The sequence below is a fragment of the Typopeltis vanoorti genome, chromosome 5, assembly GCF_054136105.1.
Source record: "Typopeltis vanoorti isolate ZY-2024b chromosome 5, IOZ_Tvanoo_1.0, whole genome shotgun sequence".
In the NCBI taxonomy this organism is placed as follows: Eukaryota; Metazoa; Arthropoda; class Arachnida; order Uropygi; family Thelyphonidae; genus Typopeltis; species Typopeltis vanoorti.
The window spans coordinates 35,681,482-35,708,528 of NC_143553.1; the positions used below are offsets into that span (position 1 = coordinate 35,681,482).

A 27,047-nucleotide genomic window follows, 5' to 3' on the forward strand; every position below is an offset into this window, starting at 1 on the left:
ATATTTAGTTTGTTATGAAGATTTTAAGTACCATAACATTTCAAAATTTAAACATTAATTCTGGATTTTCATTTTTATCATTTCATACTCTTCTGGTACTTTGACATTCATTATTACACTTGTACTTTCATATTGTATGCTTTGTGTCGTTCCTACCAGTCTTGTTTTCTGTTGTAAGTGTATGATTTCTCACCATTTCTTTGGTTCTATTTCACACAAATTATTTTATTTCTCACAATTTTCCTTTGTTTATTGATTGTGATGTCATTTGCTGTGAAATTCAATGAATTGGTTTTGAGCTTTTACTGTTTGAGATTAAATGACCTTAAATAGCATTTGTTCTGTGCTACTTAAGCTAGGACTTTTCCATATTCGTTATAGTGTATTATTTCAGTGTAGTAGCATTCTCATTATTGTGCATCTCACTTACTGCATGATACTCACTTTGTATCCTATTTCTAAATAATCCAAATTAGATAGTATGGTTCATAACAGGATGAATTAAAAATCCTGTCAACAAAATTCACTTTTCCCTAACTTGCTACTCATTCTCATATAGTGTTGGAATGAATGTACCTTGAATACCGTGTAAGAAGAAAGAAATTTCTTAATTGGAAAATTTGAAAATTCTGTTTCCTGCAAACAAATGCAGGTTGTAATTTCTAGAAAATTATGAAGAAAGGTTGTTTCAAAGATAAAGGTGGGGGGGTGGAGAGATTATGAATTGGAAATTTAAATTAAATTGGAAGTTTGTGTACTATACACTATACAGTATATTGCAATCTTGAATCAAAATGAATCAGTTAACGCCTTTTATTCCCTAATAGGGAGTAGGTGAGGCCTTTATACCCTATCTAGCTTTTGGAGACTGAGTGGGCAGTTCAATCTCCACTGGTAGCCCATCAGAGATAGCTGGCCCATGTCTATCACTAATTATAGGCAGTTACTGATGAAGAGAGGCCAGAAAACAAGTGCTGCCATCCCTTGGTGCCTAACAGGATATGTTATTATCTGAAATATTGTTGCTATGGTCGATTTTCTTGAGTTTATGGGACAAAAAACCCAAGCTTCCGGGAGGAAAAACCCACTTGCCCATGCCAGGGATAGAATCTTTGATTATATTATATTGTTTATATTTGCATAAAACGAGTTTCACATCTTATTTATATAGCCTGGATAAACATTTTTGGCTATTCACAAAAATTAAGGATGCTAAATTATTGTCTCATTTTTCACTTTCATTCGGCCTTGTAAGTTTTAATGTATTATTAATATTTTTTTATTTGATAAATATATGTAACATATTGGGTTGTTGCAAATGAAATGGCCGTTGAATGACTGTCAGGTTTCTACCGGTTGCTGAAGAAAGCAAGCGCTGAGGTATATGCAAATTTTTTGTCATGTGACAGCGTCACACGTGGGTGATGCAGTTGTAGTATTTGTTTCGTTCAATGAGCAATAAATATTGAATACTACCGACATCAAGTCAATCATGAAACCCAGTCAATTTAGGTTGCTATACCTTTACGAGTTCAAATTGGGAAATTCTGCAGCGGCTGCAGTAAAAAACATCAATAAAGCATTCGGTGGAGGAACAACTAATGAGAGATCCACTTGCCGTTGGTTTGCAAAATTTCGCTCAGGAGATTTGAGGCTACAAAACGAACCCCGTGGCCATCGTCCTTCCTCCATTGATTCGAATGAATTAAAGGATTTAATCAAATCGGATCCACGACAAACTGTACGAGAGATTGCCCAGACACTAAATGTACACTTCTCAACTGTTTCACGGCACTTGACAATAATAGGAAAAGTAAGGAAGCTCGACAAGTGGGTGCCTCACGAACTCACTGATGAAAACAAAACACGCCATTTGGAAGTGTGCTCTTCTCTCTTAAGAAGTAAAGAAGAAAGGTTCCTGCAATGAATTGTGACTGTGGATGAGAAGTGGATATTCTACGACAATCGTACATGTTCGTCGCAGTGGTTGGGAGTGAAAGATGCTCCAGGAAGCACTCCAAAGGCATCTCTGCATCCAATGAAGATGTTGTTTACTGTATGGTGGTCTTCTGCTGGTGTTATTCACTACTCATTCCTTCCACAAGGTGAAACGATAAATGTAGCTCGATATTATACAGATATGTGGCAAATGCATGACAAATTGTGCCTTAAGCAACCAGCACTTGTGAATATACATGGAGTCCTATTGCTTCAGGATAACGTCCGACCACATACAGCAGTGTCAACCGTACAGCAAATCAACAATTTGGGATATGAAATTGTGCCTCATCCTCCATACTTTCCTTACATTTCCCCAACAGATTACCATTTTTTCCGGCACTTGAGCCATTTTTTTTTGTTCAAGAAAGGCTTTGCGAATGATGCATCAATTTATTGGGCAGTGGAGGACTTCATCACTTCCAGAGACACTGATTTTTACAAATGTGGTATAAATGACTTTGCCACATGTTGGCAACAATGCATCGATGCTGCTGGAGATTACTTTGATTAAACAAGTATTCTTCTTTTTTTATTCTCTTCTTTTTCAATCGTCCTTAAAATCGGCCATTTCATTTGCAACAACCTGATATATATATTATTAAATGCAACAGAAATAATACTGCATGGCAAACTAGTGATTTTCTAGAGTGGGACAGTATTAATGCATAAACATATTTCATTTAAGCTGTGCTTAAAATACCATACTTGTAAAATTCCTTTCACCGTATTAGATGCTACTACAGTGAATTTGCTCACATCTGCAAACTAATTGAAAACTGATGTCTTAATCCCAGTTAACATTAGTGCAGTATTAAAGGGCATTCACTATAGCCAACTTCACTATAACAAACTATACCTCTTGTCTTTAGAAGGTAATTATAGTAAGTTAGCATTTTGGAATCTGAATTCAGTTAATATCTTTATTTCTCTTTATATAATGTGTTTTTATATCTTGTTATTGTAGTTTGGATAATATGTACAAAGAGCTTGAGAGCGATATTCCAACTTTTGAAGCTCCAAAGCATGGAAACTTAAGTGGATGGGCAAAACAAGGTATGAAACTATTGCTTTTATGTGTGCTTATGTTTTTATATACAGCAGCAAACAAATGAATCGAAACACTCACATTTTAAAGAAAAATTTCACTTTCACAAGAAAATAAGTGCAAAAATGACATTTTTCTTATTTTGCATCTCGAAACCATACTTTTATAATGGATTGAATTAAGTCATCCTTTAAAAATTAAAGATAACAAGAAATTATTACTTTGCGTAATCCTTTATCCAAGTGTAAGCAAACAAAGTTTGCATCTGAAGTATTTTCAGGACTGGGCAACTTGTGGTAAAGGTGGTATGGCTTCACATCACTTGCCTTAGTATCCCATAATGCAAAGCACATCTCCTTGCAGACATGTATAATGCAATGCATTATGAAGGATCAGTACCCAGACTGGTTTCGACCTTTATTGAGGTCTGTTCAGTGGGAGCCAGACCCTGGGTAGTGACCTTTCCGATAATGCATGGCATTATACATGTCTGCAAGGAAATGTGCTTTGCGTTATGGGATACCAAGGCAAGTGATGTGAAGTCAATTCCACCTTTACCACGAGTTACCCAGTCCTGAAAATACTTCAGGTGCAAACTTTGTTTGCTTACACTTGAATAAAGGATTAAGCCAAGTATATAATTTCTTGGTATCTTTAATTTATAGTATAACCAAGTGAAAAAACTTCCAACAATAAGTTATCCTTTGTATCACAATTTAATTTTCCATGTCTATTTTTCAATATGGCCCACAAATTTTCTATTCGATTAATGTCAGGAGATTTACCTGGCTACTGAAGAAGTTGGATGTTGTGATTTTTGAGGAACTCTTTCACTTTTTTTGGAGTATGGCATGGAGTGAGATCCTGTTGGAAGATGAATATTTTCTGAATCTGTGGGACGATTCTTTTCTCCAATTTTTTATGTATTGGTCACTTTTCATCATACTGTCAACAAGCACAAGTGATATCCTAGACCATCATGTGTAAAACAACCCCAGAGCATTTTTTTTTTTTTTTCTAGCTGTGTGTTTAGGAGCTTGTTGAAGGTGGACAGGAGAAATGTACTCACTCTCCTTGGATAAAGAAATGGCTCTCATCTGATAATATGACTTTCCACTTCTCAACAGTCCAATCTTTATACACTTTTGCTCACTGTAGCCTCTTTTTCTGCATAGCCTTTGCCAACAGTTTTTTTTTTGGTCTATGGGCAGTCATCTTTGCTTCCAACAATCTTAGAGATGGAGTCTTATGTCAGAAACAATAATTCCACTTTTAAGTCTACAGCAAACAATCTTGGATTTGTTTTGCTTTTCCTAACTAGCAAACAATCTGGAGTAAGTATATACTTTTCCTTTATTGTCTGGAGAAACAATACCTGTCTCTCTAAACCTCTTTAAAATCACATTAACAGTACCCAAACCAACACTACACTGATTGGCAATTTGTCTTTGAGTCATGGATTTGTGCTGAGAAAGAGTATAGCAATCCCTCAATTAATGCGTTCTTTAAAACAGGCGCATTAATCGAAAACACACTAATCGAATATAATAACCTATGGGAAAAAGTATAATTCATTCTTCAAATTTCTCTTTTGACCCTTAATTTTTTTATAAAAGAATAAAGGGAAACTTTCAGCAAGGAAGCTGAAAAACAATAAAACATATTCAGAATATAAATTTAATATTCTACTTGTTAACAAAGAATTGAGCTAACGTAGTTTGGCTGACATTCCGTTTCTTTTTTTTTCACACTACTGACAGTATGGCTCTATTGCCTCTTCAACTACTTCTGCAAATTTTACTTCATCAGGGTCAGCCTCTAAGCATTGCTGCTTAAAAACTTCGATTGTACGAAAAATATTTTAAACTGTTTCTGTGAAATCTCTGGGCTTGTCAGTGATTAAATTTTCTTCATATTCTTGCTGTGCATCTAATTTAGCTGGTCGGAATCACACAATTTCTCGGAATGAGATTTAATTTACTTAGATTCATTTGAAAATCCCTCTAAAATCATTTGCACAATAATGAAGAATGTGTTTCCAAATGGCTCACATATTGCTAGCAGTAATTTCATTACACTTTGCAACTTTATAACCAGGTTGAGATTTCTCTGATTTGGCCAAGTTCGAAGGCATTCACTTCCAAAAAAAAAGGCCGGTTTCATCTACATTAAATATTTGTTGGTCACAATAAACCCCTTCCACAATTTTCTTCAAAATCTATACATAATTTGTGGCCACCTTCTTATCTGCAGTTGTAGCTTCGCCTGTGATTAGAAGATTATGTAGGCTATTTCTCTTTTTGAAATGCTCAAGCCACCCGGTACTAGCATGGAGTTATTCTTATTTTCCATTATTGATTGCCCTTTTTTCAAGGTTGCAAAGAATCTTAATGCTTTTGATTTAATAAGGTCAGTGGTTAACACGATCCGTGTTTGATTATAATCTTTGATCCATGTAGAAAGAAGTCTCTCTAATTCAATGATTATAATACTTTGATTTCGAGTGCATGCATGCATGATGAATTTGAAGCAGTCTTACCTTTCTCTTTGTATTCAGCAGCTTTGCTTAAAATTGCTCTTATAGTTGATTCATCCATTTTTGAATTTTTGTTCTATCTTTGCTTTGGACTCACCATGTTCATGTTTTTAAAATTTTTTTTTATTATTATTTCAAGTTTTTCTTCCAATGAGATTATTTTTTGAATCATTTTTACACTTCCACTTTTTTGCTCACTAATTCTTTTACTCATGATGAAAATACTTTACAATAAAAAAAAGTAAGGAAAACAATTCCAAAGGAGGCATGAGTATGATCATCAGAATGCTATGTAATTAGCGGACAACAAATTTTAGCGGTAAATTTGGAACATAGTGTATATGGAAATAGTATAAGAAAAGTTTTAAAATCTGTAACATTTATTTTTAAGATGTATATAGGTGCACTAATTGAATTTGGGTATAAAAAAAATGACACACTAATTGGAGGTGCATTAATCGAGGGATTGCTGTACATGTTTTTGAATGCTTTCTTGGAGATGTATTCATTTTGTGCACAAAATGACTAAAACACTATGAATATCAACTTATTTACACAATTAAAAACACACAACACTATTAATAAACATAAATAGTTAAAGCGTGTAGTTCAACTAAAATAGTGAACCAAAACGAAAATAGTAAACTGAAACCAAATCTAAAATTATTGTGAACTGAAACAAAAACTTGACAAAAATTCAGCTTGTTCGGATTAATTTGCTTATTACTGTATGTGTTGTTAAGATTGGAATTTTTCACCCTTTTTTTTTTTTTAAATAATTTTTGTGAAAATTTTTTAAGCATACTTATGTTTTTGGTTAGAACTTTAATAAAAAAAAAATTGACAGATTGTAAAAAAGACTGTGTGAACTTGAAATGAATGTATAGTGCTCTGTGAAATATTAATTCAAAGAATTACATAGGATAAAAAGTAAACTTCAATTATTTTTACTTGAACAAGTGTTTCAGGAGAGTATGAATTTACAGGACAAGAATATTTTACTTACTACTTTTACTTAACTACAGGGGTGCTTAAGGGTCAAAGCTGTATAACTGAGAGGAGACCTCCACATAGCCTTTAAAGGAATGCGGAGAACCGACCAGGGCTTCTGACCTAATGTCCAATCCTCACCTTCTCGTGGTGCACCCTGTTGGGTATCTACCTGGATACTGAACGAATGAGGATGGGCTGGCAATTTGGGATTTAGCCGACCGAATTGTATTCTTATTGGTTAAACCAAAATAAAAAATGATGGTACAACATGACAAAATTTCATGCTGGCTGGGGTGTTGCCCTGTTAAACAAGGCCCCCGTTGTTTTCACCAGGGAACCAGGGCGAACAGCGAAAAGTCAGCTACTGGAACAAATCTGAAAACAAACCCCAAGTCAACATTACCAGAGTTAAAGATCAGTACTATCAACATAAGAAACCTGAATGGCAAAGAAATGGAGCTAGCTGAGGAATTAGATAAGTACCAGATCGACATAATAGGGGTGACTGAAACAAAAAAGACAAAAACTGGTGAGATCTTTCTGAGCAATAAATGCAAAATGTTATATTCAGGCAATGACAATCAAGGAAAAGAAGGAGTAGCCATAGTATTCAACACAAAATATGAGGCTAATCTTCTCGAATGGCAGCCAGTCTCAAGTAGAGTAATGTGGGCAAATATGAGAATGGGGAACTGGACAATGAGACTTATTTGTGCCTATGGTCCCACAGAAGGTTCTACTAAGGTAGAAGTGGAGGAATTTTTTGAAGCTTAAAAAAAAGCAACTGACACAATGAAAAAGGAAAAGTTGGTCCTTGTTGGGGATCTAAATAGCAGAGTAGGAAATGATTGTGAGACATACAAAAATATTTTGGGAAAATTTGGAGAAAAGAGCAAAGCTAATAATAATGGCAAATATCTGTTGGATTTCTGCTCAGGACATGGACTGGTTATTACTAACACCATGTTCCAACATAAAAATGTGCACAAATTCACATGGAGAGAAGAGGCTAGGAATAGGAAAAGTCTCATTGACTATGTTATTGTTGATAGTGATGTTTTCTCCCTGGTGCAGGACACCAGAGTGTACAGAGGATTTGAAATTGGAAGTGATCACTATTTAGTCTTGAGCAGGATAAAATTGAATTTCATATTGAAAAGAATAACATGTAAGAAAGTTTTAAAGCGAATAAAAGTTGAGCAGTCTCAGATGTGAACTGTAGACTAAAATACAGAAAGATTATTGAAAAGAAAATGAAAGAGTTTGAGAACAGGAATCAAACCTTGAAGATTCAGTGCAAACTCTGAAGAAAACATTGATTGATTCTGCAAGAGAGGCATGTGGTGAGGTTGTGTGCAAGGATAAAAAAATCAGAACTCCCTGGTGGACACAGGAAGTTAAAGAGGCAGTGAAGGAAAAGAAGAAAGCATATCAAAAGTTCCTGGCAAATAAGTCAGCTTTTACTCTTACAGAATACAGAGACAAATGTAAGAAAGCTAAACAGTGTGTAAAACTAGCTTAACAAAAGTCATGGGAGGACTTTGGCAAGAATATAGAAAATAAATATCAAGAAGGTGGCAAAATATTCTGGAGATTGTTGAAGAAGCTTAGGAATGGAGGAAAGAGTGCTATAAAAGGAGCTAGAGATGATAAAGGTGACATGAAAACAGGAGAAAAAGATATCCTTGAAGTATGGAGTAATTACTTTGAAAAACCGCTAAATGAAACAAGCAGTGATGACAGCACAGTGATAAAAAAACACTGACCATGCATGCAGTCAGGAATACATATCCATACTTGAAGTAGAAAAAGCCATCAAAGGCTTGAAATGTGGAAAGGCAGCAGGAGTAGATGATATTCGACGAGAAATGCTGAAGTATGGTGGTATAAAAGTCTTACAGTGGCTGCACTGCATAGTTCAGAAAGCCTGGACAGAGGGACGAATTCCCGATTATTGGAGTAGAGCTCTCATAGTACCCATATATAAAAAGGGAAATAAAACTGAATGTGAGAATTACAGAGGTATATCCCTACTGAGTGTTCCTGGCAAGATCTATGGAAGTATACTTGAGAAACGGTTGAGAAGAATTCTGGAAGAAAAGCTTGGTGAAGAACAAGCTGGATTCATGCCAGATAGAGGCTGTCAGGATCAGATCTTCACTTTACGACAAATAGTCGAGAAAGCATGGGAATACAACAAAGATCTGTATTTAAGTTTTGTCGATTTGGAAAAGGCATATGACAAGGTGCCAAGAGAGAAGCTATTCAATACGCTGCAGTTATATGGTGTCAATGGGGCATTATATCAAGCAATACTTAGTCTTTATTTGAGTTGTAAGTCACCAGTTAGAATTGAAGGAAGTACAGGAAGATCGTTTAATGTTAAATCTGGTGTGAGACAAGGATGTACATTATCCTCTCTGTTATTCATCATCTATATGGATCACATTATGAAGGAATGTGGTATTAAACCTGAGCTGACATTAACATCTCCAATATCAAAATTGGAGATGTTAGTGTCAGCTCTTTGCTTTATGCGGACGATGTTATACTTCTAAATAAATCTTCTACAAGTCTGCAAGATTCCCTAACTAAATTGAATAACTGTTGTAATAGATATGGTATGAAGGTCAGCAATAAAAAGACAAAGACAATGAAAATAGGCAGAATCATTGAAAATGTCAACTGTGTTGTGAATGGAGAACCTGTGGAACAAGTAAAACATTTCAGCTACTTAGGCACGATTTTTACTGAAGATGGTAAATTAAATATAGAAATAGACAACAGAATCAGCAAAGCTGGTATGGTGGGAAGTCAATTGAATAAATTCATATGGAATAAGAGAGAAATTAGGCTGAACACTAAATTAGCTGTATACAAGACAGTGTTCAAACCAGTTTTAACTTATGGATCTGAGAGCTGGGTCAGAAGTAAAACACTTGACCAAAGACTAGAGACCGCAGATATGAGAGTCCTGAGAAAGATTAGAGGCGTGAACAGATGGCATCAATGGCAATATCATATTAAAAATGAGGATATTAGGAAAGAACTTGACATTGTCAGCATCCAGGAATGCGTTAGCAAGCTAATCTCAGGTGGTATGGTCACTTAAATAGAACGGGAGAGGAAAGATTAGCGAAACAAGTGTTCTCTGCCAGGTTGGCAGGAAAACGACCCAGAGGAAGACCAAGATATAGGTGGATTGATATGGTACAAAGTGCCTTAGACGATAGAAATATAAGATCTGATAATGTTGGAGTCTTGACAAGTAACAGACTGATTTGGAGGAAAATTGTAGATAGGAAGTTAGTAATGATGTAATTTTTTCATGTAGTACTGTCATATCCTGTACACCCCTTGAGGGTACATGGCAGGAATTTGATGATGATGAAGAATATTTTACTAAGAAAGGCAAAAAAGACATTGAAAGTCTCTGCCAACTGAGAAATATATTACAAAGTATCCTCAACCTCTTCCAGTCTTTCGGTATATCAGTTATTGTGGATGAAGATAGATTAATGTACCAGTGAGTGAAAACTTCTCCTCTCCCACACACACACACCCACACACACACACACACACACACACACTATCAGTTCAGAAAATGAAACATATGTTGATATTCGGGATAAGTATCATCATCATTGAACAATCAGTCTTTTTAAAATTCAATTAATTCTGCATTCAGAATTAGTTGATTTTAAAATGACTGAAATGTATATTAATGATTTTTAATATACTTCTCAGAAATTTTTATTTCTAATTTTTTTTTAAATAATTGAAATGAAAATTATGTGCAAATATTATATACATGAAGGAAGGATGTCCAGAAGGACCTGAAATCCGACCTATTAAGGATGTATATTTCTGACTAAAGATCTAACAGACAAGTTTAGGTGTCGAATGTTATTCATAACTTACTTTAATGGGATTAACAATACCAAATGAACTATTTAAAAAAAAAAGAAAGAAAAAAAAAGAGGTTTAAAAATTGGCTTATATTTCACTGAATATCAAATCATCTTCAAAGCACAATGCAGCATGTTATAGTTTGCATGCAACAATTAGTAAGTGAAACACTTCAAACTGTAACAGACAAAAGATATCAAGTACTAATTTGACACCCTTTAATATTGTTGATCTTAATAAACAGTTGATCTTAAGATAACAGTCTCCCAAATTTTTGGCAAATTAATGCAACCATACTTGTTCAGGTTAGGAGAATTCTTCATAGCCATGCCTGACTCTAAAAATAATGTTTTGGATCTGTAACAACTTCTAAGTAGCACATTGGTTTTCTTCCATCTGATCCTGTGTGAAGGGGTGTCCAAACTGTGGTTTGAACATGAATAAAATGAATGAACCTTTATTCATTTGTGTAGCATCAGATGTGTCATTTAAGAAGTGAGTTAGTATATTATCATTTTCAGAACTATTGATTGGATTTGAAGTTAACTGGAGAAGGTCATGGTTAAGAATTGATCACTACAATGGTAGATTTGTCCACCATAGAAGACAGACAATAAGATGGGAACTTAAAAGCTCTTGTGCCCCATCATCGAAAAATTACATCTTTACTAACTTCTTATCTACAATTTTCCTGTAGATAAGAAGTTACCTGTCTGTTACCTGTCAAGTCTCCAACATTATCAGATCTTATATTTCTGTCTTCTAAGGCACTTTTTACTATCAATCCACCTATATCTTAGTCTTCCTTTGGGTCTTTTTCCTACCAACCTGACAAAAAACATTTGTTTTCTAATCTTTCTTCTCCCATTCTGTTTAAATGGCTATACCACCTGAGATTAGCTCTGCTAACGCATTCCTGGATGCTGACAATATCAAGTTCTTTCCTAATATCCTCATTTTTAATATGATGTTGCCATTGATGCCATCTGTTCATGCCCCCTAATCTTTCTCAGGACTCTCATGCCTTTTGTCGTTAGTGTTTGATCAAGTGTTTTACTTCTAACCCAGCTCTCAGATCCATAAGTTAAAATTGGTTTGAACACTGTCTTGTATACAGCAAAATTTAGTGTTTTGGCTAATTTCTCTCTTATTCCATATAAATTTATTCAGTTGACTTCCTACCATACCAGCTTTGTTGATTCTGTTTATTTCCATATTTAATTTACCATCTTCGCTACAAATCGTGCCTAAGTAGTTGAAATGTTTTACTTGTTCTATAGGTTCTCCATTCACAATGCAGTTGATATTTTCAATATTTCTGCCTATTTTCATTGTTTTTGTTTTTGTCTTTTTAATGCTGACCTTCATACCATATCTATTACAACTGTTATTCAATTTAGTCAGGGAATCTTGCCAACTTGTAGCGGGTTTATTTAGAAGTATAACATCGTCTGCATAAAGCGAAGAGCTGAGATTAACATTTCCAATGATATCAGGTTTAATACTACTTTCCTTCATAATATGATCCATATAGATAATGAATAAAAGAGGGAATAAAGTACATCCTTGTCTGACACCAGATTTAACACCTTCCTGTACTTCAATTCTAATAAAGACTAAGTATTGCTTGATATAATGCTCCATTGACACCATATAACTGTAGCATTTCGAATAGCTTTTCTCTTGGCACCTTGTCATATGCCTTTTCCAGATTTAAAAACTGTAGATCTGGAAAATGTCCTGAGCAGAAATCCAACAGACTTTTATACTTCCATACTTGAGCATTTCTGGTCGAATATTATCTACTCCTGCTGCCTTTCCACATTTCAAGCTTTTGCTGGCTTTTTCTACTTAAAGTATGGATATGTATTCCTGACTGCATGCCTGGTTAGTGTTTTTTTTACCACTGTAGTGTCATACAGATCTCTTATGTTTCCATGATTTCTCAACTATTTGTTGTAAAGTGAAAATCTGATCCTGACAGCCTCTATTTGGTCTGAATCCAACTTGTTCTTCACCAAGCTTCTCTTACACAATCCTTCTCAAACTTTTCTCAAGATACTTGCCAGGAACACTCAGTAGAGAAATACCTCTGTAATTCTCACAGTTAGTTTTATTTCCCTTTTTATATATGGGTACTATGAGAGCAATACTCCAATCATCTGGAATTCGTCCTTCTGTCCAGGCATTCTGAACTATGCAGTACAGCCATTGTAAGACTATACCTCCATACTTGAGCATTTCTGTAGGGATATGTATTCCTGACTGCATGCCTGGTTAATGTTTTTTTACCACTGTAGTGTCATCACTGCTTATTTCATTTAGCAATTTTTTGAAGTAATTACTCCATACTTCAAGGATATCTTTTTCTCTAATTTTCGTGTCACCTTTATCATCTCTAATTCCTTTTACAGCACTCTTTCCTCCATTTCTGAGCTTCTTCAACAACCTCCAGAATATCTTGCCAGCTTCTTGATATTTATTTTCTATGTTCTTACCAAAGTCCTCTCATGACATTTATTTATCTAGTTTTACACAGTATTTAGCTTTCTTACATTTGTCTCTGTATTCTCTGAGAGCACAAGCAGACTGATTTGCCAGGAACTTTTGATATGTTTTCTTCTTATTTTCTTTCACTGTCTCTTTAACTTTCTGTGTCCACCATGGAGTTCTGCTTTCCCTATTCCTTACAGACAACCTCACTACATGCCTCTCTGTCTGAATCAATCAGTGTTTTCTTCAGGGCTTGCCACTGAATCTCCAATGTTTTTGTTCCCGTTCTCGTACTGTTTCATTTCTTTATTCAATCATGTTTGTGTATTTTAGTCTACAGTTCACTTCTGAGAGCTGTTGAACTTTTATTTGCTTTAAAACTTTCTTACATGTTATTCTTTTCAATATGAAATTCAATTTTATCCTGCTCAAGATAAAAAAAAGAAAACATCACTATCAACAATAACATAGTAAGACTTTTCTTATTCCTTGCCACTTCTCTCCATGTGAATTTGTGCACATCTTTATGTTGGAACATTGTGTTAGTAATAACCAGTCCACGTCCTGAGCAGAAATCCAACAGATATTTGCCATTATTATTAGCTTTGCTCTTTTCTCAAAATATTTTTGTATGCCTGACAATCATTTCCTACTCTGCTATTTAGATTGCCAACAAGGACCAACTTTTCCTTTTTCATTATGTCAGTTGCTTTCTCTAAAGCCTCAAAAAATTCCTCCACTTGTGAGGTGTGCCTACCATTCAAGATTAGTCTCGTATTTAGTGTTGAATACTATGGCTACTCCTTCTCTTCCTTGATTGTCATTGCCTGAATATAAGATTTTGTATTTATTGCTCAGAAAGATCGCACCAGTTTTTGCCTTTTTTTTTTTTTTTTTTTCTTTCACCTTATTATGTCAATCTGGTACTTATCCAATTCCTCAGCTAGCTCCATTTCTTTGCCATTCAGTCTTCTTATGTTGATAGTACCGATCTTGAACTATCAACATACGAAGCCTGATGTGCCCCAAAACCATTCAAATGCTTTGGTGATATCAAAGCAGTAGCTTGTTTCTTCAAACTTTTTCATGGCATTTGTATTTGGATAAGCAAAGAGGAATATCATGATCACCACTAGTTGAATCCATACTGGAAAGTATTAGTCGAGAAGGCAGTTAATATTTATCTGCTTTGGTAGGTGCCTTATTGTGATCTTTTTGAGAAAGGTACAAAAAAGTATCGTTATTTTGTCATTTATGTTCATTTGCTTAAGGAATAAAGCTACATCATTAGGTAGAATTTGACATAGGAAAGTGGAGAACTGGCAGGAACTTCTGATCCATTATCATATCCTTGCCTTCCTGTGCACCATTATCCATCGTTCAACATCAATTTGCATGCTGGATAATTGAAAATTAGCAATTGATTTGAGACTTAGCTAACCAAAATGTATTCATTTACATGACTGACTATATGTACGTCATACAGCAGTATTAATCAAATAGCACTGTGTGATGACCCATAGTGTTTCACCTGGTTATAAAAGGTCCCTGCTTTTTTTTTTTTATCAGGCAGTGGCAGTCACGGTGAACAGTAAAAAGTGGTTATAAGACCAATATGGCACTATCATCTGTAAGAAGCATCAATAGAAAATAGGGAGCTGGCAGAAGAATTATAGAAATACTAGGCTGATGTAATTTGTGTCACTGAGACTAAGAAGAAGGGGGGGGGGGAAAGCAGGTAAAATTCTTCTAAATAATTATTAGATGATTTTTTAGGAACTAGAGATTAGGAAAAATAGTGATTAGTTCAGTACGAAACAAACTTGTTGAATGCTAGTCCATTTTGTGTAGTGTTGTGATGTGTGCAAATTTCAGAATGGGAGATTAGACATAGAATAATTTCTTATTCCGTTATCCAGTAGAAGGTTCCAGCAGTTAAATTGGAGAATTTTACAGGTCATTAGAAGGGGCAGCCAACAAAGAGAGAGAGAGAGAGAGAGAAACAAAAAAGTTAGACATCCTACAGAGTAGAAAATGAATCCTAGACATCTAATATTTTGAGAAAATTTAGAGATTTTTTACTCTGATTGTGAACTCGTTATCACTATTACTCATAAAAATGTGCATAAATTCACATGGAGAGAACATGCACAAAACGTTTTATATTATCATCGATAGTGTTTCTTCAGGTGGGTCCAAGATAGAAGACACTACTGGCGATTTGAAATAGAAAATGACCATAATGTTGCTCATCTGGCATATCTAGTAATCCTCCTTAGCTTCACACCATCCAAACTGACTATTATGGTTCCAGTCTGGTGATAACTAATTGTAATTTTATTTTATCATCACAGAATGATGACATTAACAATAAAATCTATCCTATACATCTACTACAATTCGCATGGAGAGGAGATGCCAGAAGTAAGTCTCATTTCACAATATTATTGTTGAAAGCAGGTATCTTCATTCTGGTTTTCAGGACATGAGGATGCAAAGGATTTGAAAATGCAAGTGATTACCATCTAGTTTAAAGCAGGATAAAATTGAATATCATATCGAAAAATGTAAGAATGTGTTAAAAATGAATTAAACTTGAGCTTTCAGAAGTGAAGTTTAGACTCGAATACACACATTATTAAAGAAAAAGTGAAAGAGTTTGAAAACAATAACCAAATCTTGGAGATTAATTGCTAGATACTAAAAAAATATAAAAAATAAAAATAAATATATATATTGACTCATAGTTTAAGCCAATAAGAATACATTTTTTGGTCGGCTTAGCATCCAGGAATGTGTTAGCAGAGCTAATCTCAGGTGATATGATGACTTCAACAGAATAAGAGAAGAAAGATTAGCAAAACAAGTATTCTCTGTCAGTTTGGCAGAAAAAAGACTCAGAGGATGACCAAGATATAGGTGGATTGATATGGTAAAAGTGCCTTAGAAGATAGAAATATAAGATCTTGACAATATCGGAGTCTTGACAGGTAACAGATTGATTTGGAGGAATATTGTAGATAGGAAGTTAGTGATGAGGTAAGTTTTTCATGTACTATCATGATATCCTGTACATCCCCTTGAGGGTACATGTCAGGAATTTGATGATGATGATATTGACTCGTGAAAGAGGCATGTAGTGCATTTGTCTGGAATGATAGAAAAATCAGCACTCAATGATGCACTGAGGAAGTTACAATTGAGCAAAAGAAGAAAGCTTATTGAAAGTTCCTGGCAAGTAAGTCAGCTTGTTCGCTGAGAGAATACAGAGAAAAATATAAGAAAACAAACCACTCTGTAAAAGTAAGTAAATAAGTCATGAGAAGACTGGTGTTGGATCTTGAATGAAAAGATTTTGTTCAAGATTCAACAAGTTTAGCTAAACAATAATGAAAATGCTTGTACATAGGTAAAGATACTAATTGCTTAAAGAATCATATGCTAGTACAATTTTTGTAATATTACTTAAAGGTAAACGATGTCATTTGTTTGTAAGAAATTATAATGGAAGAAGTATTCTTTATAAGATATATGTTAGGGCATAGTAACAGAAGTTCAAAGCCCACTAACGAACACTTTGGGTGAATTGTGTAGCCTATAGCAAATTGTTTATGTGCGGAACGGCATGTGCTCGATGTTTTCCGGGAAGACGAGGCACTCGCACGGAGTTCTCCAGGAAGACGTGAATAGAATATACGACACGTGCACAAAAGAGGGTGCTGAGAGCAGAGGTATGGTAGTGAAGAGGGCGCCAAAGGTAGAAGGTATAAAAGGGGTTTGACCCCCCCCCCCCCTTCGAGGGACTTCTTTGGCTTCTTCTTTCTTGAGGTCTTTAGTCTGCTTTAGATTTTCTTGTGGAGTCGGAGAGAGTTCGGGATCTTATCAATAGTGTGTAGCTATTCACCTGTCATCGGTTTGCGATGTTGTATGGAAGGAATCAACGAGGAGAGAATTGGTAGCCTCCCGAATAAGCTTGAAGGAACTGGGCGCTATATACGTCCACGTGGGTCGATCCGAGCCATGCTGTTTCTAGTCTACGATGGGAAGGAAAGGCAGAACAATGAAGTCCAAGTCTAGCCTGTGAGGCAATCGTCTAGGAGAAAATTAAACATTTCGTGGGATGAAGTAAGAAAAATTGATAGACTGAATGAGTTTCCAGAAATATGGTAATGTAAAACTTTTGTTAATTCTTTTGTTAAGAAAGAAAGGAATATTGTGATATAGAAGAAAAGAGATGTTATGTTTTAGAACTCTCTACTTGTGGGAAGAAGGACTATAGTGAATGTTAGATAGCAGTGTCTTAAATCTAAAGGCTATTTCTCAAGTATTTATTGTTGTAAGTAATGATCTATAAAGTTACCGATGTGATTGTCTTGAGAGTATGTGTAGACTAGTAAGGATATTTAGAAGATGTTAACAAAACTTAGTGCTGTGAAATTAACCTATGATTGAATATGTTGTATGAATTACAGTTGCTATGTTTAACTTTATAACTTAGGATACCTCTATTCCAATTGAGTATGTTCTTGTGAATGTGTAATCTTAGGAATTTAATAAATGTATCTTGAATATCTTAACTTGTTTTGTGCCTTGAATCGAATCCAATGCACCGCTTGCTAATATCTGAATCTGAGCGGGAAAGAATTATATGACAGAGACCACGACTGCAAACTAAAGTATTTTAAGAGAGATAGATAAAATCGAGATAAAGAGTAATTAATATATTGATTAGCTTAGTGTATTTTCTGGAGGTTACTCCTTGGTTAAGAGGAATTTCTAACCTAAGGATCTGGCTGGCGCAGCTTGATCAAATAAATATTGCCAGAACCTGATTAGGAGGTGCTGAGGATCGGACTCTATTCAGAAGTCTACCCTTTGTTAATTATTTAATATACTTAATCATTCTAAGAAACGGCCAGTTGTGTGGATAGATTTTACTGTAGATAAGAGAGTACAGTGTTCTGATATTGGCGTGTGTATAGACCATAGAAGTATATAGTTAAAGTTATAACACTGCACAGTGATAATTTAAGATAAGTGATATAAGTAGGAGAATATAATAAAGTATAAAATTAAGAAATGTCACGACATAACACTGGTAATAACATAGACAATAAATATCAGAAAGGTGGCAATGTGTCTTGGAGGGGCTATTGAAAAAGCTTAGAAATGGAAGGAGTACTGTGAAAGGAATCAGAGGTGATAAAAGGGTCATAATATTCTTGATGTCTAAAGTAAATATGCTGAAAGATAGCTAAATAAAACAAGCAGTGACAGCAATTTGAAAAAGCAATAATAAACTTGAAATGTGGAAAAACAGCTGGAGTAGATGATATTTGATTAGAAATGCTCAAACATAAAAGTTTTATAGTGCTACACTGCATAGTTCAGGAGGCTCAATCAGAGAGGTTGAATTCGAGTTGATTGTAGCAGAACTCTCATCGTACACATCTGTAAAAAGGGAAATAAAACTGAATGGGATAATTAATAGGAATTTCCCCACCGAAGTGTTCCTGCCAAGATTTATACGAGTATACTTTCAGGGAGGATAGAGAAGATAGGATGAGGATATACTAGGATATACTGCTGATGATAGCAGATGAATTGCAGACAAAAAGAATAGGAGATAGGCTGGAGGGCGGCCGTTCATTTGAAGCAATTAGGTGCGAGATCCAAGTCAATATGACAAAATATATGGTTGCTGTTACAGGCCAGGGGATTCCAGGAATGATCTGGAAGACATGCATAAGCAAATTAGTATTGGTGCAGGTCAAGTGATTAATATTGGGGGAAGGACTTGAATTATGGAGATATCGATTGGAAGGAAGAAAGATGAGATGGCAGGAAGGAAATGGAATTTATACACCTACTGGGACATAATTACTGGAGGCAACGTGATGGATGGGGGGGGGGAACTCGGGATGCAAGAGTATTGGACCTGGTCATACAATCAGAAGAGCTATCCATAGTGACCAGCTATATTTCCTCTGAACGTAAGTTCATCTATGGGATTAGATGGGATTTTCTGATTTTCTTTGAGCACATGCGAGGAAAAACTAGCAATGCCTCTGACTAGGCTCTTTAAGGCTCTGTTGGAGTTCCAAGGGATTAGAACGAGAGCAAAATAATTCATGTGCATAAAGAAGGTTATAAGACTGCAGCAGCAAATCAGTATCTCAGAAGTGGTGATAAAAGTACTGGAAAAATGGATCAAAAAGAGAATTCAAGAATTGAGTGGAGAAGAATATGATACTGTATGAGGAGTGACATGGCTTTCTGAAAGGTTGGCCATGCCTTAGTAATTTACTTTTTTATAATAGTGGCAGCTGAGTTGGATAAAGGAAATTGCTACGTGATGATTCTGCTGAATTTTGCCAAGGCCTTTGACAGAATACCACATAAACTCTGTTACACAAATTAGAACAAATTGGGATGGATATGATACTGGTTTTGTGGATAATAGAGGAGCAGAATACTAGTGTGCTACAAGGCTCAGTGCTAGGACCACTAATGTTTAATTTGCACATAATTGATACAGGAAATCTGAAAGAAAATATTTAGTTCTTTGCTGATGATGATTCAAACTTAAGTAGAGTAATAGTTAATCAAGACTATGTAGAAAGCTTGCAGGATGATTTAAATTAGCTGTCAATATGGACAAAAGATAATGGGTGTCAGTTTAATGCAGAGAAATGTAAAGTTATGCATTTTGGGATAAATAGATTGTAAACTGTGTACCACATTGATGAAACTGTACTCCATGAAATACATTCTTCTGAAGCTATGGATTTAGGAGCGGTGGTAGACAGAGTTGAAGTTTAGAGAGCATATTGCTAAGGCTATTGAAGGCTTGACTATTGAAGAAAACTAACAAATAGAGATAAAGAAATTGTTATTCCTCTTTGAGACCTTGATTTGTCCACATCTGAATTGCTATTCTCAGTTCTGGTCTCCTGGGTTTCTTGGAGATGAGGAAATGTTGAGAGGATTCAGAGACAAGCAACCAAGATGGTGAGTGGCCTGTGGAATGTTCCCTTATCAGAATAGCTTGAGGATGTGGATTGCAGAAGTTAGTTGATAGAAGATAAAGAGGGGATATGATAGAAACATTTAAGTTGCTTAACCTCCTACCGGCGATGGTGGATGAAATAGTGAGACCAAATTGCACTTCTTATCCACGTTATTCAATATGTGTTACAGAATCGTATCCAGATTTTGCTGGATGTCTATAGATGTCACAGCCAGTTGGAGTGTTAAATGATTTTATAGGATTGATGCAGGGGAAATGTTTCAGCCCTTGGTTAGAGGGGAGAGAACAAAAGGTCATCCATGGAAGTTGAATAAAGATGTGATTAGTATGGGTATTAGGTGAGATTTTTTGTTTGGAGAGTCCGTTAATGAGTTCAAGCAGAGGTATGAGTGATTGTGAAGTGCCCGTGCAATAATAATAATAATACTTGACAAGAGGTTGAAAAAAATTGTGGAAGGGAAACCTAGAGAAGAACAAACAGGTGTTGTCAGTATCAGATTTTCACTTTAAAACAAATAGTTACAAAATTATAGGAATATAGCAATGATCTGTATTTAAGCTATACTTTTATAGCTTAAATATACTGCATAATTCAGAAGGCCTGGTTAGAAGGTCGACTTCCCGATTATTAGAGTAGCGCTCTTATAGTGCCAACCGGAAAAAAAAAAAAAAAAAAAAAGGAATAAAGCTGAATGTGAGAGAATTACAGATTAATTTCTCTTTTAAATGTTCCAGGTTAGATTTATGCAAGCATACTCGAAGAAAGGTTGTGGAAGAGAAACTTGGAGAAGAACAAGTTGGGTTCAGACCAAATAGAGGTCGTCAAAATCCAGTTTTCACTTTAAGACGGTAGTTGAGAAATCATGGGAATATGACAAGGATCTGTACTTTAGATCTGAAAAAGGCACATGACAGAATATGCCAAGGTGCCCAGAGGAAAGCTTTTCAAAACACTTCAATTATATGGAGTGAATCAAACATTATACAGAGCAATACATAGTCTATATTTAAGTTGTTAGTTAGCAGTTAGAATTGGAGGAAATACAGGAAGATGGTTTGTAAAATCAGGGGTGAGACAAGGATGCACCTTATTTCTGCTCTTGTTCATCATCTAAATGGATCACATTATGAAAGAATGTGGCATCAGGCCAGAATTGGAGATGTCAAACTTAGCTGTTTGCTTTATGCAGATGATGTTGTACTCTTAAACACATCTAATGTGCAAGTCTCCAGGATTCTCTAACTAAATAGAATAACAGCTGTAACAAATTTGGCTTGAAAATCAGCAATAAAAAGACCAAAACTATGAATAAATTTCTAGCAGAAGCTTAGAAAATTTCAGCCGCATTCTGAATGAAGATCTATAGAACATGCAAAATATTTCAGCTTATTTAGGCACAGTTTTTAGTGAAGATAGGTTAAATCCTGAAATAGACAGCAGAATAAGTAAAGCTGTATGGTAGGTAGCTGGCTGAATAAATTTATATGAAATAGAGAAATTACAGTACAGCAAACTACCAGTATACAAGATAGTGTTCAAACCAGTTTTAAATTATGGATCTGATAGTTTGGTTAGAAATAAAGCACTTGATCAAAGATTAGAGACCACAGATATGAGTGTTCTGAGAAGAAGTAGGGAAGTTAATTGATGGCATCAATGGCAGAATCATATTAAAATGAAGATATTAGAAAGAAACTTGACATTATTATTATTCAGGAATGTGTCAGCAGAGCTGATCTAAGGTGGTATGGCCACTTAAATAGAATGGGTGAGAAAATGTTAGCAAAACAGATATTTGATACCAATATGGCATTAAGAGACCCAGAGGAAGACCATGGTCTAGGTTGATCGATTCACTCAGAAGTGCCTTAAAAGCGCGAAATGTTAGATATGACAATATTGGAGTTCTCATAATAGACTGATTTGGAGGAAAATTGTTGATAGGAGATTAATAATAATATCAGCTTAATCATGTAGTGCTGTCATAGTAACCTGAACATCCCTTGGGGGGGTGGGTACACATCAGGAAATTGATGATGAGATCGGGTAAATGCATATAACAAAGTGCTAAGAGTAAAGCTGTTCAAAATGCTACAAGTTGTATGGTGTAAAAACGGGACTTTATGTTGAGCAATACATCATGTATTCTTGAGTTGTATGTCAGCAGTTAGAATTTGGGATACAGGAAGATGGTTTAATAAAATTAGTTTAATCCTTTATCCAAGTGTGAGCAAACAAAGTTTGCGCCTGAAGTATCTTCAGGACTAGGGTAAAGTGATACAACACCAGGGCAACTCGTTGCAAAGGTGGAGAAAGCTACCAACACTCCTAACTCAGTATCTCCTATAATAATGCAAAACACATCTCCTTGCAGATCTGTCTAATGTTATGCATTAAAGGAAGGGCCACTACCCAGACTAGTTTCGACCTTTATTGAGGTCTCTTCAGTGGGAGCCAGGCCCTAGTGGAAATACCAGGCAGAAGCATTAGCAGGTCATCTCTACCTATATGAGTTGCCAAATGGTGTGCCACCCTTTTTTAATAAATTACTCTGGATTTAGAGAAAGATGTTGAAAGTTTATTTTTTCACTTGGTTAGAGTATAATAAAATTAGTTTAATCCTTTATCCAAGTGTGAGCAAACAAAGTTTGCGCCTGAAGTATCTTCAGGACTAGGGTAAAGTGATACAACACCAGGGCAACTCGTTGCAAAGGTGGAAAAAGCTACCAACACTCCTAACTCAGTATCTCCTATAATGCAAAACACATCTCCTTGCTGATCTGTCTAATGTTATGCATTAAAGGAAGGGCCACTACCCAGACTAGTTTCAGGCGCAAACTTTGTTTGCTCACACTTGGATAAAGGATTAAACTAATTTTATTATACTCTAACCAAGTGAAAAAATAAACTTTCAACATCTTTCTCTAAATCCAGAGTAATTTATTAAAAAAGGGTGGCACACCATTTGGCAACTCATATAGGTAGAGATGACCTGCTAATGCTTCTGCCTGGTATTTCCACTAGGGCCTGGCTCCCACTGAAGAGACCTCAATAAAGGTCGAAACTAGTCTGGGTAGTGGCCCTTCCTTTAATGCATAACATTAGACAGATCCGCAAGGAGATGTGTTTTGCATTATAGGAGATACTGAGTTAGGAGTGTTGGTAGCTTTCTCCACCTTTGCAACGAGTTGCCCTGGTGTTGTATCACTTTACCCTAGTCCTGAAGATACTTCAGGCGCAAACTTTGTTTGCTCACACTTGGATAAAGGATTAAACTAATTTTATTATACTCTAACCAAGTGAAAAAATTCCTTCACTGAACTGCTATAATAAATATGGTATGAAAATAAGCAACAAAAAGAGAATGAAAATAGGCAGAAACATTTGTAAACATGAACTGCATCCTAAATGTCACAATAATAAATGAGAACTTACAAAATGTTTCAGGATTTTAGTGAAGATGCAAGTTAAATATGGAAATAGATAACGGAATTAACAAAGCTGGTAAGGTAGGATGTTAAATGAATAAATTTGTAATTAATAAGAGAGAAATTAGTATTTTGACTAAGCTAGGTGTTCATAAGATAGTTTTTAAACCTATTTTAATTTACAGATCTATGAGTTCTGAGAAAGGGAGTGAAGATGGCATCAGTAATAGTGTCATATTAAAAATGTGGATATTAGGAAATATCTTAACATTGTTATCATTCAAGAATGTGCTAGCAAAGCTTATTTCAGATTGTATGATAACTTGCCACCTAACAGAAACCCTAGTGAACTGTAACAGCTACAGACCAATAGCTTTGACTAACACTCTCTGTAAACTAAATGAAACAAAACCCTAACAAAAACCCTAGTGAACTGTAACAGCTACAGACCAATAGCTTTGACTAGCACTCTCTCTGTAAACTAAATGAATAATAAATACCAGACTTATGAATTATTTTCTAAGAGCCAAGAAGATCAACTTCTACCAAACTGCATACAGGTCTCAACATAGTACAAAAGATCAATTATTTTATCTTTGCCAATCAGTCATGGATGGCTTTCAAGAAAAACCACCAAAGAAGACAACAGCAATATTCTTGGATCCCACAGCTGCCTACCCTACGATCGCATCTTGAGACAAAAGTTAATAAAAATTGCATACGATACTGGAATAAGGGGGAATGCATTCATTTGGATTTCAGATTTCATGAAAGGAAGAAAAATGAAAGTAAACGTTAATGGAATTTATTCGAACTTGGGCTGGAGTCCCAAGGTTCTGTTTTAAGCCCACTCTCCTATTTCTCATCTATATGAACAATATTCATCTTCACATAATAAATGACGCAAAAATAGCATGCTATGCAGATGGTATAGCAATCTGGCACACAAGCAGTAATCCTCAACAATCTGAAAAAGTCCTAAATAATTCAATAAAAGGCTTAGAAAGATGGGGAAAGGAACTTAAACTACAGATAAATCCAGAAAACACAAAACTGAGCATCTTCTCCGCTGATAGAAAAAATAGACACAATTATAACCCTCAAATCAAAATATATAATACCAAAATAGAAAAAAACAGTCTCCAAAATACTTAGGCCTAACCCTAGACACTGAACTGAGATTTACAACTCATATTACAAATCTATTTAATAATGCTCTTAAAAAGCTTAATATCATCAAAAGGCTTATGGAACAAAGTGGGGTGCAAAACCGAAGACACTCAAAACTACATATACAGCACTCATACGACCCACTATGGAATATGCCTTATCAATCTGGGCTCCAGCTTCTACTGGCTCAAAAGAAGAACTTGACAGAGTACAATCAAGAGCAGCAAAAATTATCATAGGTGCAGTCTCATCCACAAATAATTTAAAAGCTCAACAAGTATGGGTTTCACATACTAGAAGACAGAAGAAAACTCTCCACAGTTAAATTCACTCAGGAGCCACCAACATGATCACATCTCACTCAGAACTTTCAATGCCTGGACAATAAAATCTAGACTAAAGAGATCATCTATGTTACAATATGATCAAGAAATTAGAAAACAAATTGAGTTAGAGCACCTATCCATTGAAATAAGCAAACAGCCATTCGTTTCCACTATTCTTCCAAAAAAAAACACAACAGTAAACTTAAATCTCCTCGAACCTTGTTCAAAAAAGGATTCACAACAAGAAAATAAAAGAAAAGGACTTGATCCAAACCATGTCATTGCCTACACTGGATCATCTGATGAAGCACTCAACCAAGGATGGTCTTAATTTCTTTGACACATTCCATTAAATTTTCCCAAGATACAGGTGTGTTCAAGCAAGCCCATTCCATTTTAGTAAATACACTAAACTGATTTTGAGTCCATTCTTGAATATATTGAATTGCAGTGAAGTAGAAATTGGAGATATTGTCTCTAAATGATATTCAGTTATTAAACCTTCTTCACGAAGATTTTTGATTTTGATTTTCACTTCACTGGGTAAATACTTCTCATTTTCACGCAATAAAATTTTCGTAATAAGAATGTCTGTCTCTTTTTTTACCTTACAACCCGTAGCATATTCTCTTTCGATTCGCTGGATTGCCTCAGAAAACATTTTCATCTGATTTTTTAAAAATAGAAGATAAAAGAAAGACTTCTTATCACTGAAAAACGTATTCAAAATAGTTGGACATTTATCTCGAGACAAGAAATAGGATTTAAGCCCATCATGCATTTCAATAAAACGAATTAAACATGGCTGCAGTGAAAGCCACTGTGTTTTGCTATGACCTAAAATAGTCTTGTATTCAGTTTCAACAAAATCGCAAAAAGGTTTCAGACTTTCGACTCTGACAGTGAATTGGTGAAAATGCTGGAAAACTTTACCCAAAATTGTTTGAATATCTATTGGTAAGATATCAGCAGCAGTTTGTACACCATTATGTATAATGTGAGCTGCACAACCTACACCTATTAATTTTCTGTTTAATTTGTTTTGTAATTTAGTAAAAACATTAATTTTACCTTTCCTCTTTAATCCACTAAAATGTGTGTTGGTATTATCTTCTGAAATGCCTATCATTTTATCAGTAATGTTATATTTTTGGGCAGCATTTAAAATGTGATCACAAATTAGATCAGAAGTTTCTCCAGGAAGGCTAGAAAATTCTAATATTTCTGTTGAAATCCCTTTATCAACAGTGAAATACCTCACATTGATAGGTACAATTTTAAGATCAATATGATTAGATGCATCTATGGATATGCAACAATATTTTCCATTCCTCAGATCTTCCAATATTTCACTTTTTACATGTAGTGATAACACATTGGTAATAATAGCTTTGCACTTCGTTTGTGCACATGAAAATTTCTTATTCAAGAATTTTTTTAAAATAGAGGACATACAATCTATTAATTGGAAACTGTGAATGTGTTTAGCTGCATGAAAAACAAATGTAGCCTCTTGTGCAACCAACTCCATTTCTTGGCTACCTAACTTTTGATGCCCAAAAAATGATGTCAATGATTGACTTGAACTTTTTGCAGACACAGCAGATTTGTGCTTTTTTTTTTGACATGGTCAGTTATGTCGGCCTTATCTCCATGGCCAATGTTAAATTCTGTATGGCACACGCTACATTTCACTCTTGAGCTATCATCACAATCACTGCTTTTTGTTATGAAAATGAAAGGAAAAAGATCCTTCGATTTTTCATTGAAATTACACTTTCTTTTGGGCATTTTGTAACAAACGGTATAACTTTATTAATTTAAAAAATACAATATTCACAATTAATATGAGAATGCAAGAATACAAAATAAACAGTTCAAAACTAGGTTATATCACATACCCTGTAGCGATATAAAAACAATTTAGCACCTGACGTGTGAAGCTTAGTTTGCATAGCGTACGATATCCAACGGTCCAAAATGTTTCTCATTGGTTGAAAGAAAATGAACTATCGTGGCGCTTTAATATTCAAAAACATGTCGATCAATGAGAAACATTTTGGACCGTCGGTTATCGTACGCTATGCGAACTAAGCTTGAAACAAAAGATTGCTA

General features: G+C 35.1%; 1 protein-coding gene across 2 annotated transcripts in view; it reads left to right on the forward strand.

Annotated features, from left to right (window-relative positions):
• Positions 1-27,047, forward strand: part of LOC150106316 (uncharacterized) — a 129,072-nt gene that overhangs the window by 83,589 nt on the left and 18,436 nt on the right. For both annotated transcript variants that reach the window (XM_090392356.1, XM_090392355.1), the window contains exon 6: positions 2,966-3,054. In XM_090392356.1, the coding sequence (XP_090248482.1) occupies positions 2,966-3,054 (89 nt within the window). The remainder of the gene's footprint in view (positions 1-2,965; positions 3,055-27,047) is intronic.